The 22,061-nt window shown below is 37.9% G+C and overlaps 1 protein-coding gene and 1 pseudogene across 1 annotated transcript in view; one reads left to right on the plus strand and one right to left on the minus strand.

Annotated features, from left to right (window-relative positions):
- The window catches only part of JMY (junction mediating and regulatory protein, p53 cofactor), a 95,384-nt gene that overhangs the window by 37,562 nt on the left and 35,761 nt on the right, over positions 1–22,061 (plus strand). Inside the window, exons 3-4 of the mRNA XM_028114578.2 lie at positions 11,692–11,842; positions 19,347–19,516. Of these exons, the coding sequence (XP_027970379.1) occupies positions 11,692–11,842; positions 19,347–19,516 (321 nt within the window). The remainder of the gene's footprint in view (positions 1–11,691; positions 11,843–19,346; positions 19,517–22,061) is intronic.
- Positions 10,238–10,639, minus strand: LOC114217651 (phosphatidylinositol N-acetylglucosaminyltransferase subunit P pseudogene; annotated as a pseudogene).

Here is a 22,061-nt window from a genome sequence, read left to right on the forward strand (position 1 = left end):
GTTTCTTAAGGAGTTTTATATATTTACATACCTTACTACTCAGCTATTCAAATCCTAGTTATTTATAAAAGAGAAATGAAAACATCTACCCCTAAGACTGATACCCTAATACTCATGCCACCTTTCTTCCCAGTAGCCCCTAACTGGAACAGCCCCAATAACCATCAATGGGTGAATGGATAAGCAAAATGTGGTAGTTCCATATTACAGAATAAATACTCAGCAGTGCAAAGGAATTTACTCTTGATAGGCACAACAACATGGATAAATTTGAAATCTTGCTAAGTCACAGAAGCCAAATACAAAAGTGTATATTCATGTGTGAAAGGATGGATGGCATGAGGAATCTTCTGGAGGTGATAAAAATGTTTTATGTCTTGATTGTAGTGGTTGTTGCTTGGGTGTATACAGCTGTTAAAACTCATCAAATTGAGCACTTTAAATGGATTAATTTATATATAAATTAAGCTTAATAAAACAGTTTACAAAAAATATGCTGAACAAAAGGCAGCAGACACAGTGTAAACTGTATGAATCCACTTATGTGAAATTCTGGAGATGATGGTTCTGATCTATATTGACAGAAAGCTTAGCACTTGTTGCCTGCGGTTAGGCAATGGAGATTGACTAAGAGGGAACAGGTGTAACAGAATCCTTTGGGTGATTGATAGGCTCTAAATTTTTATTATAGTGGTTTTTACATGAATATATAAACTTGTCAAAATTCATCAAAATTTACACTTACATCGGGAACATTCTGTTGTATGTAAATTATAATTTAATAAGGATGATTTTTTTTAAAAAGGGAAAAAGTGTCATGTAAAAGTTGATGTAGAGGCACACAAATTGGAGTGATCAACACTGCCTAAAGATACATGGAAAAAGAGGGATTATTGAGCACTTCACCATTGAAAGAATCAGCAATTCAGTAGGAAGTGGGTACCTATGTCTGCACTGGAGATTGGAATAGAGAATTGTCCAGATACAGATAAAAACAGGAATGGTACAGTGAATAGGCATGTATGTCCTTGTGCTTTTAGTCAAAATGAATTATTGAATAAATTACCAAATCTTCACTCCTGCCTGGCACCATTGGTCAATGCTGGTAAATAGCATGGCTAGGATTGAGACACATGTCTGTTGAACTGCAAAGCTTGCTGTATTAGTTATCCTACCGGGTGTAAATTGTTTGGTATGTCTCGGGTCTAAGGATTTGTAGGAAATGAGAGGAAAGGTGGTCCAGGGCTAGAACTCTGTAGCATCCTGTGGAGTTTGACCTGTACTCTAGATTCTTTAGAAAGAACTTAATTTCCAGTGCTTTTAACCTAGATATTAAAGCATGATAGAAAAGACGTTAACTTGGTACCCTGAATGTATATTTGTATTATATATTATATAATATTTATAAAATATTCATATGCTTGTACTTAATATATTTTGATATTTTATAAAATATATTAACATTTTATAATATAGTTACTCTATATTTTATATTAAGTATACTTTAGTCTTTTTTTTTTTTTAAGATTTATTTTTTTTGACAGACACAGCAAGAGAGGGAACACAAGCAGGGGGAGTGGGAGAGGGAGAACAGGCTTCCTGAAGAGCAGGGAGCCTGATGCGGGGCTCGATCCCAGGACCCTGGGATCATGACCTGAGCCGAAGGCAGACACTTAACAAATGAACCACCCAGGAGCCCCCAGTATAGTCTTAATTATATTTATATAAATGGTATTTAAAGTTTTTGTTTATTTTGTATTCTTTTTTTTTAAGTTTTATTTTGTTAGTCACCATACGTTACCTCATTAGTCTTTGATGTAGTGTTCCATGATTCATTGTTTGCATATAACACTCAGTACTCCATTCAATACGTGCCCTCCTTAATACCCATCACCAGGCTAACCCATCCCCCCACCACCCTCCCCTCTAGAACCCCTCAGTTTGTTTCTCGGAGTCCATAGTCTCTCATGGTTCATCTTCCTCTCCGATTCCCCCCCTTCATTTTTCACTTCCTGCTCTTTATTTTGTATTCTTAAAAGCATTCTTTATTACTCATAGAAGGCCTTTGATCATAAAACACCACTTTACTAATTGTTCAGATCTAGGAGCTTTATCTCAAGGCAGAAAGTAATATTTGGCTCTGTCTGCTAGTTCTATGCCTCACACAAGTATCTGGTTCTTTTTTTTTTTTTAAATTTTATTTATTTGCGAGAGAGGGGCAGAGGGAGAGGGAGAAGCAGACTCCCTGCTGAGCAGGAAGCCCGATGTGGGGCTCAACCCCAGAATCACCTTAACCACAGGCAGATGACTCTTAACCCACTGAGCCACCCAGGCACCCCTGTAAGTGGTAATTAATAAAGGTTTTTCACTAATCCTCTGTCTCATCTATAAGCATTAAGCATCTCCTCCCCAGAATTTTTGGCCTAAAAGTCGTTCTGAGACACACACCCCTTGACGGAGCTACCAGAGTCTATGTCTAATACATTGGCCCTCAAAAATGTAACCCCCGGACTAGTAGCATTAGTATCACCTGGAACCTTGTTACAAATACAGATTCCTGGTCCTTACCGCAGATCTCTACTGAAACTAGGGAGAGGGGCTCAGCAGTCTTTGTTTTAAAAAGCCTTCCAGGTGATTATGATACATACTTAAGTGTGAGAACCACAAGTTTAAAAAGAACTTGAAACTACTAAGGGATGGAACACACTGAACTCAAAGTTACAATCTGTCTGGGACTGTTTTTGCATCCACAGGATGAGATTCGAACTAGATGATTCTATCTAGATTTTTAAACCCAGCATATTAATGAGTCAGGGTTAGTACTGAGTTGGTCTGCTGATTTGTCTTTGTGTATTAGCTAAAAGCACTTCAAACACATTGGCCGACTTTTTTTAATACTTGCTGAAAGAAATAAGCTAGAATCTAGAAGGCATCCTCAGCTCTTTTCTCCCCTTTGTAGCCAGGCACGTCATTTTGCCAATTATCACCTCAGTGTATCTTAAATGTGCTCTTCCCCCCTTCCTCTCCCCCAAGACCAAGCAAATCTGTAGGTATCATTGTGTGAGATAGAAAGAGAGACACTACCTAGCCCCTATTCCAGTGGACACATTAGAAAAGGGCCTTCTTCTGGGCAGGTGCAGCAGTATCCATGGCTTGGCAAAAGATGGGCTGCTTTTTAGTCTCCACACTCTGCCCCCTTGATGGAGCACTTTTGTGCAGGGTGGTTTTTACACTGTTGGATTACTGTATACTATGGCATGCCAGCTGTGAAATATATAGTGCCATCAGTATACATTAAGGTACTTACCTCTTGGGGTGCCTGGGTGACTCAGTCGTTAAGTGTCTGCCTTCGGCTCAGGTCATGATCCCAGGGTCCTGGGATTGAGCCCCACGTCTGGCTTCCTGCTCGGCGGGAAGCCTGCTTCTCCCTCTCCCTCTCCCACTACCCCTGCTTGTGTTCCCTCTCTCTCTGTGTCTCTCTGTGTCAGATAAATAAATAAAATCTTTAAAAAAAAAAACTTATTTCTTACCTGAGCTGTTTTTTCTTTGGTTTCCTTGCCTTTAGATTTCTCTCACCTTTTTTTTTTTTTTTTTTTAAGATTTATTTATTTTTAGAGAGCATGCACAAGAGCAGTGGGGAGGGGCAGAAGGTGAGAATCTCAAGCAGACTCCCTGGTGGAGCCTGACGCGGGGCTTGATTTTTCATGACCCTGAAATCATGACTGGAGCTGAAATCAAGAGTCAGACCCCCAACCTACTGAGCCACCCAGGCGCCCCAGATTTCTCTCATCTTTAAAAAAAATTTATCATTTCACACTTTTTCTCAAGAATATTGATTTACTCTGAATACAAAAAATGCATGAGTAGATACTTCCAAATCTGATCATGTCATTTTGTTAATCTTGGTCACCTTCAGGTGATTCCTGGGCCTGGAAAATTTACATTAAAGGCACTACTACATTAGTATATATACAGATTTATTTTGGCATCTTTCACATGAGAATTGGAGGTTTTGTTTTGTTGTATTTTTCTCTTCTTCACCCACTAACCCAACAATAGACAGGAATAACACTTAAGTTTCTCATATAAAACCAGTATCCAAGGAAGTGATGTACTTCATAATAAGTAATTGATGCCAAGAAATTTGTATTTATAAATTGGTCTCACTATAGCTACCTAAACTGACACATAGTTTTTTCCATCCTAAAAACAGGCACTGTGTTCTTTCTAGCCCTGAAATTGAAAACAGAGATGTCATTGTTTTTAAGCACATGATCCAGCTGACCAATGCTGTACATTTTCAGACTTGCCAAGTTAGGAAAAGAACTTAGTATCCTGGCTTAATGTCTTAAGTACAGTAAACTATATTAACATTTTTTTAAAAAGTTGGCTGCAGTATTAACTCCTTTGTTTCAGAAGTCATTTAAATGACATTTAAAAAGCATGGAGAGATGTTTATATTTGAATATACCTGTACAGTGAAGGTAAAGATAATCCAACAACAAAGTACAAATTATCTTCAGATACCAGATTTTAAAAAATTTTTTTCTCTTTAAAAAGCCAGAATGTGGGGTGCCTGGGTGGCTCAGTCGGTTAAGAGTCTGCCTTTGGCTCAGGTCATGATCCCAGGGTCCTGGGATCGAGCCCCGCATCAGGCTCCCTGCTCAGCAGGGAGCCTGCTTCTCCCTCTTCCACTCCCCCTGCTTGTATTCCCTCTCTCACTGTGTCTCTCTCTGTCAAATAAATAAATAAAATCTTTTAAAAAAAAAATAAAAAGCCAGAATGTAAGTTTCCTCACTTCTGTACAGTGGTTAGCCATGCAAGTGAAAAAGATTTCTATTTAATGATCAGAGTTAAGATTTTTGAATTTTGAACACTGCTTGTTCTGTTTATTAAATTTCTGTTCCATAGTTGCCTGTAGGGATTTGATTGGAAAAATAAACTGGTTATTTCAGTAGGGGAGAATTTAATACAAAGAATTGTTAACTTGGCTTAAAGTTGTTAACCAGATAGTTAAGAAGGCAACTAAGATATCAGAGCTAACAATTGTAAAAACAGCCACCACTCCTGGATTGGTGGCACACAGGAAAGAGATGGTACTTGTTAATGCTTTACATGGAGAATGAACTGTGTGTGGAGCTGAAGTCTGGGGAAGGCAATATAGCTCGTCAAGGGCTGGTATGTCTCAGCTCAAAGGAGAGACCCAGATATCTGCGAATAGAGCAGGCTGGTGTTGGTTCCCCATGGGGGGAGGGTGGGCAGAAAGGCTAGTTCTAAGGCTGACAGATTGAAAACTGGATTCTGTGAACTGCTTCAGGTAGGAACTGCGGATGCTGGGAGGAAGAGGTGAATCTGTGATGATGCTCATAGGAACAGCAAACAGGAAAGTCAAGTGATATACAGAGGAAGAAGCAAATCTCTTCGTGGTTCACAGAGCCCCACCTCTAGCATCACAAAGCATAAGGATGAACCTGGGAACCGATGGACAAGAATTTACATAGCTTTATTCTTTCAAAGTTAGGAAAAAAACCTAGTTATCTAGCTTATGGTTTTAGGTACAACATACCAAGTCCTTGAAAGGGTATAAAGTTTAATCATGTCATCGAAAAGAAGTTCTATCATAACGTACTAAGAGTTTAATATTTGGCTGCAGTGTTAAATTTACTAAATCTTTGGTCCACACTTATGAATATTAATCTTATGCCTTTTAACTTGAGTGTTTAAAAATCAACGGTAATCACAACAAAGCACAAACCTTGATGATTTTGTTAGATAGCAAACACATCTTCTGAGTCCTTCTATCTGAGCTGAAGTCTAAGTATGCCACTTTTTGCTAAGAATCCCACAGTGGTTTCCCGGTGCCTCTCAAGCTAAGTATGATTTCAGTCTGACATTTTAAGCTCTCCTAATAATGACCACAACCTCCTTTTCTAGTCTTATCTCCCATTGCCTTTATCTGTTTTACCTAAACTCTGCCATGCTGGACTGTTCTCTGTTAACACACTGAACCTAACTGCCTCTAGGCTAGCCTTTTGCTCAGGTCATTTCTTGCCTCCAGCAGGTCTTTTGAGTGGTTCTCTTTCCCCATATACCATATGTATCTGTCAAAATCATACCCTTCCTTTAGAGCCCTCTGCAGTATTAAACCTCAGTAAAGTATATCCTGATCTAAACAGCTAAATGAATTCTCTTCCTGCCAAACATTTCATTTACTTTAAGGGTCTTAAAATACCTTTATTTTTTTTTTAAAGATTTTATTTATTCATTTGAGATAGAGAGAGAGAGCATGAGCAGGGAGAGAGGCAGAGGGAGAGGGAGAAGCAGGCTCCCTGCTGAGCCAGGAGCCCGACGCGGGGCCCGATCCCAGGACCCTGGGATCATGACCTGAGCCGAAGGCAGACGCTTAACTATCTCAGCCACCCAGGCGCCCCTTAAAATACATTTATTCTTTTTTACACAGAGACACCCTTCACCATTTTTAATACCTGGATAAAGTTCTACTTGTTCTTTTTTTTTTCTAAAGGTTTTATTTATTTGAGAGAGAGCGAGCGAGCATGGGCGGGGTGGGCGATCATGGGGGGGGTGGCGGGGGAGGAAGTGGCAGAGGGAGAAGCAGACTCCCCCAAGGCCTGAGATCATGGCCTGAGCCAAAGGCAGACACTAAACCGATTGAGCCACCCAGGCGCCCCAAAATTCTACTTGTTCTTTCAGAATTTACTTACTCATCATTCCCATTAGAAATTTTCTTTCCAGACTTGGTACTGCAACCTCCATAGCTGGTGTTTCCCGTAGTATCTTAGGCATACTCTCTCTTTGATATATTTTCATACTCTTATTTTAATTCTTATTTTGTTGTCTGTGTCTTCCACTAGGCTGAGTATCTTTCTATGCCTACTGCCTAGTACTGTACTGATGCTGAGAAAATGCTGATAATACATCATCATTTTGAGTGAATAATCGAATGTTAAGTGATTGTGTCAAACAAAGCTCTCATAGTTACTGCGTAGCGCGGCCAGGTCTAGATTTCTGCAGCACAGATATCTTTGCTTACCCCACCCTCCAATTAGATTGTAAGTTTTTTAGAAGGAGAATGTGTATCTTATGTTACATCCCCTGAAGCACCCAGTACAATGGGCTCTTTGTTCAAAATATATAATTGAATGATTCCAAATATTAGCCATGGTAAAGTCTAAAAGGGAGAAAGAAAACAACCATATCCAGTAGCATCATGTAAGTTTGACTCCTGCAGTATGTGACTGGAGATATAGTAATTATCTTCTGAGAATTAAAAAATTCCAGTCTTGGTAAGTAGGGAATGTGATACCAAGAATCTAAGCTTCTACTGACTTAATTGTCCTTACTTGGCACTATTTTTGTAGTCCCAGAAATGGAGCTCACATAATTCTGTTTTCCAACTATTAAGGAAGACATTTAGGTTCTGATCATATCTCCACTTCCCCTCCCTCCCACACACACTGGAAAAAAAAAAGTAAGTCTCATAATTTTGCCTCTTGCTGGTCCTCCTATATGGAAACAGGAGCTCATTGTTTGCTTAACTAGAAACAGGAAACCTCTGGGATAATGTGTCTTCATCTTGTCTGGTTGGTATGGTTTGTGAACCAAAGAAGAGATAAAACATTTTTTTTGTTCATGATTATAAAAGCAATACATACACAATAAAGAAGATTTGGAAAGTACAGATTTTAAACAGAAAAGAAAAATAGTCACCCATAATCTAATGACCTCAGTAATACATTCTACATATTTTTTCCTTTTTTCTGGACATTACATAGTTGAAATTATGTCTATGATTTGATCTGTCTTTACTATTATAACAATCATTTTCCTTTCTTACTGGAAACCTCATAAACATTTTTGTATAGAATTGTATTTTATAGGTGTATCATCTATAATATTCTCTATTAGATATTTGTGAGACAGTTTTTCTTTTATTTCGAACAGCATTGTAGTGAACATCTTTGGTTATTTTTCTTAAATAAGTAAGAAAATAGGTATTTAAGAAAAGAATGTGGTATCATAAAATCATTGCCAGAAAAGGTTTTCATCAATTTGTAGTTCTAACAGCAGTATATGAGTTTGTGCCTGTTTTACCATGACCACAATAACCCTGGTTTCTTTTTAAAAAAATTTGCTTCATGAGTTTTTCTAAATGGTTTGTCATCCTACTATCTAAAAACAGCTATTTTGTGTCTTCTCCATTCTCCTGTACCAACCTTTTCTTATCTGGACTCTTTTTTTCACAGGGGAAAATGGAGATCATCAAAGAGAAATTCCCCTCATCCTTCTACAAATCCAAAACTTCACTTTCTTTATGCTCACGGAAGAACTTTCCCTACATTTACCAAGAGCAAATTCCCTATACCAGTACTCTGAATCCTGTTCCTTCCCATGTTGTTCTTAAGGACTTTTCTACTATAATTAGCCCCATTTTCCCCTGGCATCTTTATGTTTTCCCTTTGCTAGATACTGCTTATCACTTCTCAGCCTGTTGCATGATCTCCCATTAAAATAAAACCAAAAGCAAAAGGCTTACCCTTAAGCTTTGTCCTCTCCTAGCACCACCCTTTTTTCCTCTATTCACTCAGATCTCTCAAGAGAGTATTTATTTATACACATGTCTACATCTCTCTCCTCATTAAAAACAGGTGCAGAGTGAATTTTTAATTTACTTACTCATTTAGGAAATATTTTAGATTGCCTATTTCATGCCAGGCAGTATGCTAGTGAGAAGCAGAAAAATAAAAACCAAAAGAAAACAAGCAAACCACACACTCAAAAAAAGCCTATGCATTCTCTGCCCTCATAGAACTTTCAAAGGGAGAAGCAGTTAATAGTTAAAGGTCACGAAATCTTATAAAGTATGATTATGGTAAGTGCTTTGAAGGAAAGTTACATGTGTTGCACTGAAGAGGTTATAATGGGAAGTTGGGAAGACTTTCATGATCTAGTAGTTGAACTGAGATCTGAAGTTGTCATGGGAGTTAATAGGCAAAGGAAATTTGCTTATACTCTAGAACTAAATTGTTGCTAAGTTCAGTGATGTTAATACTGTTAGATCTGTGGGTACTAGGTGTCATCCTACATCCAACAAGCAGTGTTGGACAGGGTCAATTTCTCCTCCTCTGAATCTTGCTCCTTATGTGATTCCACACTTGCCTGGTGTCCCCACTTCCTCTAGCTTTGTTTCTGTAGGCTGTTGACCCAGCTTCACAGTCAGAATTCCTTAGGGCTCAATCATGAGCCTTTTTCTCATGACTTCCTTAGATAACCTCTTTTACTGTGATGGCTGTAAATGTCATCTGTATGTCAAGGCTACCTAAATTTATATCTCTAGCCATGACCTTTGCAAAATCAAACTTAACGTATATAAAATGAAATCCTTGATCCTCGCCCCTTTGAAACCAGCAACTCCTTCATTGTTTACTTTTTGAGGAAATGGCAGTTCTATATACAGATTTTTTTTTTTTTTGAAGATTTTGTATATTTTTTTAAGTAATCTCTACACCCGATGTGGGGCTTGAACTTCCAACCCGGAGATGAAGAGTCTCATGCTCCATCAACTGAGCCAGCCAGGCACCCCCCAATTTTTTCTAGTCATTCTTTTTTATTAGAAAGAGTGCACACACACACAAGCAGGGGGAGGGGGAGAGGGAGAAGCAGATTCCCCACTAAACGCGGAGCCCCATGTGAGACTCTATCCCAGGACCCTCAGGTCATGACCTGAGCTGAAGTCAGATGCTTAACCTGCTGAGCCACCCAGGTTCCCCTCTAGTCATTCTTGATCCCTCCTTATGCCTTGCTATTGTCCATTCATAACACTGCTTATTATAAATTGCTCATTGTGTGCTGGGTTCTGTACTAAGTGCTCTTGCATATATTTCCCCCTCTATCTGGAAGCCTCTTCATTTGCTTAAGGAGCAGTATATTGTTTTTTCAAGATTAAAACCAAATATTATCTTCCTTTAGGTTACATTTCCTGGTGATTAAATTTTTTTTAAATATGGTAATGCAGTATTTTATTTATTCTCTTAATAACTAATACTCAGGAACTTTTATAATATTAATATAACTTAATCTAAAAGAATCAACTTACTTGTTTACATTTCAATATTGGGTACGAGAGAGAGTCAAAATAATTATGGCCAAAATTATTATATAAAAAATTACAGTAAATGCTTGGTGTTAGTCTACATACAATTTAGTTTTTGGCATAAAGTTATTTAGTTTCCAGGGAGAACATTTGGTTTACTTCACTAATAGGAATATCTCTTAATGCTGGAATGGCCTCTTCTTGGTATTTCTTTTGCTGTTGATTTTTAGCATAGTTATCTGTGATTGTATGAATGGAGTTGAGTGGAGAGGTACTCATCATGTTTATTCCAAGTAAGAGTACGTAACCAGTTACTCTAGTGATGAGGAAGTAGATGGGCAATGCAACTGCCCAGTATTTTTGAGGCCAGTAGGTTAATCCTAAGGAGTTTAGCCAAGATTCGGGAATAAATGCCCACACAAGATACAGGATGAAGCCAAATTGGGAGCTTGAGAAAAGAACAAAGCCATAAATCGCTCTTCCTGGCAATGGCGACGGTGAATTTTCCACCATTTTCCCTGTGGCTTTAGACAATCTTGGGTCCTCAAAGCGCCCACTCAGGCCCTTCCCGACAGCTTGGCCACTTCAGCGCCAAGTCCCCTGTGCAGGCCCCTTCTGGAAAGCCTCCGCGGGGGCAAGAAAGGGCTCCTGGTGATTAAAATTTTATTTTGGGTTCAGGCTGTTCTTTTAATTTGTTCATTGCACCATTTAGCAAATACAGCCTGTATTTCTAGTTCTGAAATTTGTTTTACAACTTTTTTGGTGGCTCATGATGGTCGATTAGTTTTTCAGAAATATGCCAGGGATGAGTTAATACCTTTCTCTGGTTTTTTTTTTCATCATTCGAATAAGATGTTAACTTCTCATTTAATTTTTAGGCAGTCTTTTCTCACTATATGATAAAGCAGGATAGAGTGCACAAAGGGTCCATTGCTAGTCTTGGTGGATTTCACCTTTCTTCCATGTTAAACATACCCGTGTAGTGATTTTATGTACTTTTATATTAATACTGTCACTTCTGTGAATTTTACTTTAGCATTCAGCTGGTACATCCCTGTCCATCATTTGATTTTTCAACTCTCTTTTGTTCTGTTTGTAACTCTTGCAAATAATATTTAATTTTTGTCTTTTACTTTTGTCCAGAGATCTTTAGTAAATAGACGGGCTGGTTTTTATAAATTATCAGTCCTAAAAATCTGAGTTTTCAATTATTTATGTCCAGTTATAAAATAAGTATTTAGTGGCACAAATAATTCTTAACCTGAAAATATAATTTTCATAAAGGAGGAAATATATTTCTTGTTATCTCAACACCCAAAAATAACATCTTAACATTTTGCTGTATGTCCTTTTTTATATGTGAAGGAGGGGAAGGGTGAAAAGGAAGAGAGGAATAGGGAACAGATTTCTGTGTCAGATGTCTTTAATGTTACTGTTAATTTGTTTTGTAAATTAATAGCTTGTACTCTAGTACAAGTTATTGTAGTTATTTAGTACAATAACTAAACATTCAGTAAATGTTTAAGGAATGAATAAAGAAGGAGAGAAATGGGCTTCTTAATTTTTCTTTTTTTCTGAAGATTTCCATGGAGAATGATTATCTGGGTCCCCGAAGAATTGAAAGTCTACAAAAAGAAGATGCTGATTGGCAGCGAAAAGCTCACATGGCTGTGCTGTCTATTCAGGATCTTACTGTCAAATACTTTGAAATAACAGCGAAAGCACAGAAAGGTAAGTTTCCTAGTAAAGTTATCCTTGTTAGATGTTTTTGAAAATGAGTGGTTTAAATATTTCATGTTTGCAGGAGTTCTGGGGAATAATGTATAAAGACTACTCATAGTCTTAGTAGTTAAAAAAGATCACTATTTGCAAATTAATAGTAGATCCTTTCAGTCTTTTCTGGGCATGTGTTTATACATACTCCACCTTTAAAAAATAGTAATTGGGTGTTAGTGTAGCATAATTCAGTTCTGACACTAACCTGTTACAGACCCCACAGCTTAAAGGCACGGTTCGCATTGAGACTGCCCACATTTAAGACACTACTTGGAAATTTAGAGGGTCCCCAGGCCTTCTGCACTTCTCACCAACTGATGATAAATTTGGGGGTTCACACAGCCTTTTTAGGTTTGATCATTTGCTACAATGATTCACAGAACTCAGGAAAGTACATACTTAGGATTATGGTTTATAAATGCTAAAAATCAAGACAAGCCAAATGAAGAGATTCATGGGCAAGGTTTCTGAAGGTCCATTCCTTCCGACTTCCTTCCATAGGTGACCATGGAAATCCTTCAGTTGCAGTTTAAAATCCCTGCTATTCATTATTTTCATTATCTACCTGGCATTAACACAGTTTAGCATTCAGGTTATTCCTTTAGGAAACCCTCATTTCCCTAAAAGTTGTACTTGAAGAAGTTTATTCCTTCAGAATGCCAGTGTGCTAAAGGAGAATGCTCCCTTTGATTCTTTAGCATCATTTGGCATCGTCATTAAAAAAAATAAAAACAGGAGTTTGATAGGTGAAAACTAGTATCGTGTTTTTAAATTTTGCATTTCCTTGGTTATTACGGAGTACTGTACTTTTTGTTTTTTATGTAATTGGTATTTGCATATCCTTTCTTTCCAGTTACAATACCTTTTGCCTATTTTTGTATGGTGGATTTTTTTCTGTTGATGAATAAAAGCTCCTTATATATGTTGATATTTTTATTATATTTATATTATAGTTATATTAACACTTGGACATCTTTTGCAAATACCCATTCCTAAATTTTAACTTTTACAAATTTTACTTGTAAAAACTATGAGCTTTTAAGAATGATTTTTAAAAAAATCTTTGAATTGTTACTTATATTTTCTAAAGTTAGTTTCTGTATTCCTCCGAATAGTTAAAACCTAGTAAAATTCTTTTATATACTTGGGTTTCTTTCCGGACTCTCTTTTCCAATGATAAGTCTTTTCTTATGCTTTGATTAATGATAATAGCTTCATAATGAAATTTATTACTTAGCTTATCAGTTAACCCCTCCTCATTATTATTCAATAATTTTTTGGGTGTTTAGTCAGTTATTCTTCTCGAAGATAGAACTATAATCCTTTTTAAGAAATTACTTCTCCTCAAACTAATGTAGTTTTTTTTTTTTTTTTTTTTAAGATTTTATTTATTTAGGGGCGTCTGGGTGGCCCAGTTGGTTAAGCGACTGCCTTCGGCTCAGGTCATGATCCTGGAGTCCCGGGATCGAGTCCCGCATCGGGCTTCCTGCTCAGCGGGGAGTCTGCTTCTCCCTCTGACCCTCCCCCCTCTCATGCTCTCTCTCAAATAAAATCTTCAAAAAAAGATTTTATTTATTTAATTGACAGAGAGAGACAGCGAGAGAGGGAACACAAGCAGGGGGAGTGGGCGAGGGAGAAACAGGCTTCTCATGGAGCAGGGAGCCCAGTGCGGGGCTCGGTCCCAGGACCCTGGGATCATGACCTGAGCCGAAGGCAGACGCTTAAGGACTGAGCCACCCAGGCGCCCACAGCAGTGGTTTTTTACTAAAGGTGATTGTGCCACACAAAAGGACATTTAACAGTCTCTGGAGACATTTTGGTTGTTGCAACTACTGAGAGTGTTACTAGTATCAGTAGAGGCCATGGATTATGTTAAACATCCTGTGTTACATAGGACAATCCACCCTACGACGAAGAATTTTCTGGCTGATAATATCTAAAGTGCTGAGTCAGCTTTAGTCTTTAAAAAAAAATGCATGGTCAATCATATCAGTAGATGCTGAAAAAGCATTTGATGAAATACAACATGCTGTGTGTGATGAAAACACTCAGGAAACTAGGAATAGAAAAGAACTTCTTTAAATTTGATAAAGGACATCTGCAAGAACTCTATAGCCAATATCACATTTAAAGGTGGAAGACTAAATGCTTCCCCCCGAGAATTAAGGTAAAAAGTCTAGGGTGTTTATTCTTAAGCCCTCTTATTCAACATAATAAAATAAATCTTAGTTGTAATAAGGCAAGAAAAAGAAAGAAAACTTACAGTTGGAAAGGAAGAAATAAATTGATTCCCATTTTAGATAATATTGTTTAGGTTGAAAATTGTATGTAATCTATTTTTTAAAAACTTAAACTACCAAGTGACTTTCTCAGGATAACAGGAAATATAGTCAGCACCCAAAAATGAATCCTCTTTATCTATATAAGCAATGAATAGTTGGAAATAGAAAAATTTTTTAAAATTCCATTTATAATAAGTCTGACAAAACATGTACAGGATTTGTAATGCTTACGATTAACAAGATGAAGAAACCACAAACCTAAGTGAATGGATAGACATGTTGTGTTCACGTATTGGAACGTCCAACATAGTAATGATGTCTGTTCTCTCCAAAGTGATCTATAGATTTAACACAGTACCTACCAAAAAGCAGGACTTTTTCCTATAAACGTAAACAGGCTGATTCTAATTTTACATGGAAGGGCAAAGGAACTAAGATACCTAAAAAACAGTTTAGAAAAAAAGAAAAACAATCACGTTACCTGACTTTACAAATTATAGAGCTATTGTGGCATGGTTTTATGGAAGGGATAGACATGTGAACCAGTGGGATAGAATGGAGAATAAGAAACTCACAATACATGGCCATTTACTCTGAAATTAGCACTGTAAAAGATGTTCAAGACCATCGGTCATTAGTATGCACATTAAAACTACAATGAGTTAGCAATATATGCCTATTAGAATGGCTAAAAGAAAAAATACTAACAATATTAAGGGCAGACAAGGTTGTAGAGTAACTAGAACCCTCCCTGTATTGCTGGTGGTAATGCAAAATTGTACAGTCTCGTGAAAATGCAATTTCTTTTTTTTTCTTTTAAGATTTTATTTATTTGAGGGAGAGTGAGAGAGAGAGCACATGCAGAGGGCAGAGGGAGAGAGAGAGAAGCCAAATCTCTGAGCTGAGCAGGGAGCTTGACATGGGCCTTGATCCCAGGACTCTTGAGATCATGACCTGAGCCAAAGGCAGACACTTAACTGAGCCACCCATCCGCCCCTGAATGCAATTTCTTATGTAAGTTAAAGATGTGCTTACCGTCTGACCTAGCAGTCCTACTTGAGTGTGTTTGCCTTAGAGCATTATGACAATTTTAAAAAATAAATTAAAAAACAGTACATTGTTAGTAGTAGTTCCTTTTAACATTTAAAGATGTCTTTTCCTGGGCGCCTGGGTGGCTCAGTTGGTTAAGCGACTGCCTTCTGCTCAGGTCATGATCCTGGAGTCCCTGGATCGAGTCCCGCATCAGGCTCCCTGCTTGGCAGGGAGTCTGCTTCTCCCTCTGATCCTCCCCCGCCATGTGCTTTCTCTCTCTCATTCTCTCTGAAATAAATAAATAAAATCGTAAAAAAAAAAGTCTTTTCCTACTGTAAATTATTTTTATGAAATAGGTTTCTGTAAATTATTTGGTTTAGAGTCTGCTTTCTGTGCTCTCTAGGTGCATTCTTTAATGTTTTAAAGTTTGTATTATGGTTAAAAATACATAACCATTATGGGGTGCCTGGGTGGTTCAGTCGGTTAAGCATCTGACTCTTAATTTGGGCCCAGGTCATGATCTCAGGTTCCTGGGATCGAGCCCCATGTTGGGCTCTTTGTTCAGTGGAAGTCTGTTTAAGATTCTCTCCCTCTCTTTCTGCCCCTCCCCTTGTTCTCTCTTTCTCAAATAAATAAATTTAGAAATACATAACCATTATAGAAAATTTAGAATATTAGAGGGGAGAACCCTACATACATCTGTAATCCTACTGCCTATGCAACCACTTTGTGTTTCTATAAATTTTTTTCTATTTATGGCTTATTATAGAATTGCGGTGATTCTGTATATATTTTTATATATGGTTCATAATTCTGGCTCTATATAATTTTGATGATTGCTCTTTATACTTCTCCAATTTTAAGCAAAATATTTTTGTATATGATAGGCATCATTATAGGGTTCCAAATTCTTCATTAGAGTCACTGTAGACTTCTTTATATCTCACTTCTGGTGACTTTATCCCAGTAGGAAGCTTTTGAACCCAAACAGAGATATTTGCTTGGCCATTCAATTTTCCTTTTCTGAGTATGTTTCCTTCCTCCCATGTCAGGGAAACAGAATGAACTCTCTGTCGCTTTATGCTGCTGATAGTAATAGCTCTCCTTTATGTTTCCAGCTAGAAGGTAACTTTCTGATTTCTTTTTTTTAGAGGAAGAGTAAAAGACGCCCTTCTATTTTTTTTTTTCATTTACTGAGCCAGATGTAACCTAATTTTGATATATTATTGCTTAGCTTTTATTTTAAAGATTTGATTATTTTAGAGAGAGATTGAGAGGGAGGGAGGGAGGAAGGAAGGGAGTGAGCGCATGAGCAGGAAGGGCAGAGGGAGAAGGAGAGAGAATCTCAAGCAGACTCTGTGCTGAGCACAGAGCTGGATGTGGGGCTGGATCTCAGGACCCTGAGATCACTACCTGGGCTGAAACCAAGAGTCAGATGCGTAACTGACTGTGCCACCCAGGCGCCCCTATTATTGCTTAGCTTTTTTTTTTTTTTAAAGATTTTATTTATTTATTTGACAGAGAGAGCACAAACAGGGGAGCAGCAGGCAGAGAGAGAGGGAGAAGCAGGCTCCCCGCTGAGCAGGGAGCCCGACATGAGGTTCGATTGCAGGACCCCGGGACCATGACCTGAGCCGAAGGCAGACACTTAACTGACTGAACCACCCAGCCGCCCCTATTCCTTAACTTTAAAAAATCTTAAATAGGCTCATTTCTGAGAGGTATATATGTTAGCATATTAAACTTTTTTTTAAAAAAATTTTTATTGTTATGTTAATCACCATACATTACATCATTAGTTCTTGATGTAGTGTTCCATGATTCATTGTTTGTGCATAACACCCAGTGCTCCCCGCAGAATGTGCCCTCTTTAATACCCATCACCGGGCTAACCCATCCCCCCACCCGCATATTAAACTTTTTAAAAATAGATTGAACATGATATTTTTTGAACACCAGAACTATATTGCACTCAGCTTTTTTTTTTTTACATATACGGATCATCATACACTATCACTATAGAGTTGTTACTCTGAAAATGTGAAAGGTCCCTTAGCAAGAATATTTATTCTTGCTAGCAGAGGGAGAGAAGAATCTGTTTTAGAGATACCCCAAGGGTATTCCAAGTATTTTACATTCACAAACAATTTTCTGTGTCACTGTCATATTTCTGAGCTGTTGGGGAAAATAATTCCACTTGAAGAGAGTAACAGTGAGATGTAAGAATATGTTCTAGCCAAGGTATTAGAAGACAAAGTATGGATTAGCTCTTGGGTAGGTAACAACATGAGACTGAATTAGGACAGGAAGCTACTTCTGACAGTAAGGTGGAGAGCAAGAGAGTGATGGTGCCATGGGAAGTGGAAGAGACAGACGAAATAACTCTCATTATCTCATTTAATTTCCACAAAACCTTTTGAACTAGATAATCTATGTCCTTTTTTCATAAGCAAGGGAATGGAGCCCCAGAACAATGAAGTTTCTTGCCAAAAGTTACATGTCAGTTACAGGTAGAATTGGGAATTTAACTCTATTATTTCACTCCAAATCCTTTGATTTTTTTGTTTTCCTACATTGTACTAATATATTGATCTTATGGTTGCAGAAATACTATAATACAGTTTAAAAGATAGGTAGAACTTTAAAATGGCAAAGTCATTTGATATTCAACCAGTGAGTAGATTTTGTTAGAAAGCCTAAAATCGAGATTCAGAGCAAGATTATGCATTGAAAAATTACCTTTTATGTTAGCACTTGAAGGCCACAGAAAAACTGAAACCCAAAGAACCTATTTAACTATATTGAGAGGAGAATCTAAGTCAGCACGGTGCCTCATCTGTTATAATAGGAACTCAACAGATAGTTTTTAAAGTCTATATAAATTGAGAAACAGTCAATTTTTATATGGAAGTAACCACCAGAAACAAAAGTTGGTTGCATCTGGGCATTGAGATTAAGGGGTCGAGGAGAGCTGAGCCCGAGAAACTGCTCTTTTTCTTCAGTAGCCTGCCTGTACAGTTTTAATTTTTAGTTATGTACATGTATTATTGTAAAAAAAAATTTAAGATTTCACAAAACTCGGAGACAAAGATTTACTGAGATATACTTCATTGCAAAAGATGGTTAGGACATAGTAGTAGTATAGTATAGTAGAATTATCACCTACATATAAAAGATACTGCTAGTGAATGTATAGTGACTTAAAGAGCCGGACTAGTTCAGTGCTAAACAGATAGCTATCTTTTTTGTGATGTGTGTCTCTGACCTGTTAAAGCGCTTGGGCATAATGATGGTTGGTTTAATTGTATAGGACCCAGGATCTCAGTGATGAGCTTCTTTAACTGGAAAAGGTACTAGCTGTTTGATTGTCAAGAAGTATCTCTTGAAATAGGGCTCTCTTGTGGCAAATGAAAAGTTACTTTTTTCTTTTCCTTTTTGGGGCGTGTGGGAGAGGAAGTTGGGTGTTTTCCTCGGGACTTGGTTGTACTGCTCCAACTAACTTCAGAATAAGCTCCATGCTAACATCTAGGATTTTTTTCCCTTCATCAGATGATTATAGTATTTTTTGAGGAACTCAAAATGATAAGATTAACACATGGATTTAAATAAATAATTTCAAAGAATCTTGAATAGTTAGGACTCATTTCAATTAATGTACCCAAGAAAAAGTGTAACCCTTTATAAAGTATGTATAAAACCTTTGAGGGATGCCTGGGTGGCTCAGTTGGTTAAGCGTCTGCCTTCGGCTCAGATCATGATCTCAGGGTCCTGGGATTGAGCCCCACATTGGGCTCATTGCTCAGCGGGGAGTCTGCTCCCTCTCCCTCTGCCTGCCCGCTCCCCCTGCTTGTGTCTGTCAAATAAATAAGTAAAATCTTTTTAAAAAAAATAAAAGTTTTAAAATCTGACAACTCAGTTTTTATTTCACAAAGTTATTTCTGATGATGATTATTTAGGATTCTTATTGAAGATAATAGAATCTAAGATATGTTGAGTTATATTTTAGAGCTGCTAAGAGGTAACTTAAGGGAGTAGGATTTATTTGTTCATCATCATGTGTGTGGTCAGCGAGATCTAAAACTTTGAAATTCTTTAGTATCAAGTTGTCTTGTGTCTTAATGTCTCTACAAAATTATTATTAATAGCTGTGTACGATCGAATGAGAGCAGATCAGAAGAAATTTGGTAAAGCATCATGGGCAGCAGCTGCAGAACGTATGGAAAAACTCCAGTATGCAGTTTCTAAGGAGACTCTGCAGATGATGAGAGCAAAAGAGATCTGTTTGGAACAGAGGAAACATGCACTGAAAGAAGAGGTAACAAAAACCATCAAAAATATATATAAAATTTAAAGAGATGATTTGTGATTTGTTTTTTATCTTTGTACAAGACTGGCATTTTTCTGACACTGCAGGCTGTTGTTAATTTTGCATTGTCTCCGTGAGATAATAACAGTCATGATGGAGCCTGTCCTTGGAGTTGCCGGTAAGAGAGGAGGGAGAGATAGAGGAGGGGGAGATAGAGGGGAGGGGGAGAGAGAGGGAAAGGAGAGAGAGAGGAGGGGGAGAGAGAGGGGAGGGAGACATACGAGGTGCTCTCGCAGCATCACAGGGTGGCTGTAGGCAGTAGTGCACTCCTATAAAGGAGGTTGACATTAGAATTTCCTTGTTGTCTTTAAACTTTTTTGTACTGTAAGGTTCATAGCTTTGTTAAGAAAGTTTCAGTGCCCAGAGAAATAGAGAAAAATCTTAAAGCTGTAGAATTTTGTTAGAATTGATTATATTATACTCAAACCATTACCTTTGGAGCTTCCCTTTTTATTCCTACTGGAACACAAAACAGGAGAGATCCACAGGAGAGATCCTCAGCAGAGGTCCCGTTTTCTTGACTGTGCATCATTAAAACCTCTTCATGAATACCCCTCCAGAAAAGAATAGTTTTAGAAATCCTTGAAGAGGTTGCTGATAAACTTACGTAAAATATATCTAAAATGATCTTTTAAAAATTAACCATGTTTCGAGTGTCTGGATAGCTCAGTCAGTTGAGCATCCAGCTCTTGGTTTTGGCTGGTGGTCTTGTGGTCATGGAATTGAGCACCACGTTGAGCTCAGTATGGAGTCTGCATGGGATTCTCCCTCTCCCTCCCCCCACTCATGTGTGTGAGTGCTCTCTTTCTCATAAATAAAATCTTAAAAAAGGGGGGTGGTGCTTGGGTGGCTCAGTTGTTAAGTGTCTGCCTAGGGCTCAGGTCATGATTCTGAGGTCCTGGGATTGAGCCCCACATCGGGCTCCCTGCTCCGCGGGAGGCCTGCTTCTCCCCCTCCCACTCCCCCTGCTTGTGTTTCCTCTCTCACTGTGTCTCTCTCTATCAAATAAATAAAATCTTTTTTTAAAAAAAAATCTTAAAGAAAAACCTAACCACTTTTTTTTCATGGTCATCCTGTTCTTCAGTGGTTTTAGTATTCATACTCATACTGCCCAGTGCAACATGGAATATACCATTGATGCCCATGTCTTGGTGAAAATAGTGAAACCATTAGATGTATACTATTTTTCATTACCTCCCAGGCCATTATTTTTTAAATGCTATTAAACATTTTATGTTTTATTATTAGATTGGGCCAGAACAGATTGCTTTTCATGAAAGGGTACTCAGATATCTACATTGGTCTTTGCTGATAGTTTTCCTAAGTATTAGAAGCAGCAAATCTCCATGTTGTTCAAGGGTCTCAACTCTAGTTTTAAAAGTGAATGAAGATTAAAGCTGGTGTTAGGGATGAACCTAAGAGGGTGTTCTAGATTGTATATAGTAGGACTTTATGGTTTAGGCACAATTATTCAGTTTGTGCCTTTTGTACAAAAAGAGTTAAAAATATTTCAGAGATGAAAAATATTTGAATCATTATATAAATTTTGGATTGTTTCCCCTTGTTTTCATTTGAGATAATTAACTATTTATTGTATCATTATTAAGGCATTTTTGAAAAGATAAAGTCACTTTTTTGGGCTGATACAGTATGCACAAAATATTTCTTTTTTCTTTAAGATTTTATTTATTTGACAGAGAGAAAGGAGAGCACAAGCAGTGAGAGCGGCAGAAGGAGAGGGAGAAGCAGGCCCCCTGCCCAGCAGGGAGCCCCATGTGGGGCTCGATCCCAGGACCCTGGGATCATGACCCGAGCCGAAGGCAGTCGCTTAACCAACTGAGCCACCCAGGCACCCTGCATGAAATATTTCCAAAACCAAACTACTTCATTTCCTTTTACTAGATCTTCTTAAATCTTCTTTCTGTTAAAGCCTCAGTTCTTCAAGATACTCCAGGCTCAAAACTTTAACTCTTCCCTTTCATTTGTTGGCTTTTTCTGCCTTTTGGAATTCTCCACAATTCAAATGTCCTTCCTCAGTTACTGATTCAACAAACGTTTATTAAGTGGGTTGTTTTTTTGTTTTTTTTTTTTTTGCCAACAATTTTAATGGGTGATTGAGATAAAGAGATGATTAATACCCCTTGTCTCCCTATCTCCCCCCAACACTTTTTAAAGCCTAAATAAGATGCAGCCACAGTGTTTAGAGTTCTTTGTGGTGGGGCAAGACATGTACAGTGTAAAAATAAGCTGTGAGATAAGCAGGTATCATTATATACAAGGTGGACCATTGCAGTACTCAGCTTTGAACCGAGGGTCCTAGGTGAAGAGAATTATATGTTCCAGGAGCCCCAGGGGCAAGGAGGAAGAGTCGACCTAGTTTTCTGGACCAAGAGTCATGAGAGATGAGGTTGAAAAAGTAAGCAAAATTTGGGGCTGGCCTTCTACATCCTACCAAGGAGTTTGAATTTTGTCCTAAAAGCAGTATGGAGCCACT

The sequence above is a fragment of the Eumetopias jubatus genome, unplaced genomic scaffold, assembly GCF_037043125.1.
Source record: "Eumetopias jubatus isolate StellerSeaLion01/CBP00866 unplaced genomic scaffold, mEumJub1_p1.0 scaffold_5, whole genome shotgun sequence".
In the NCBI taxonomy this organism is placed as follows: Eukaryota; Metazoa; Chordata; class Mammalia; order Carnivora; family Otariidae; genus Eumetopias; species Eumetopias jubatus.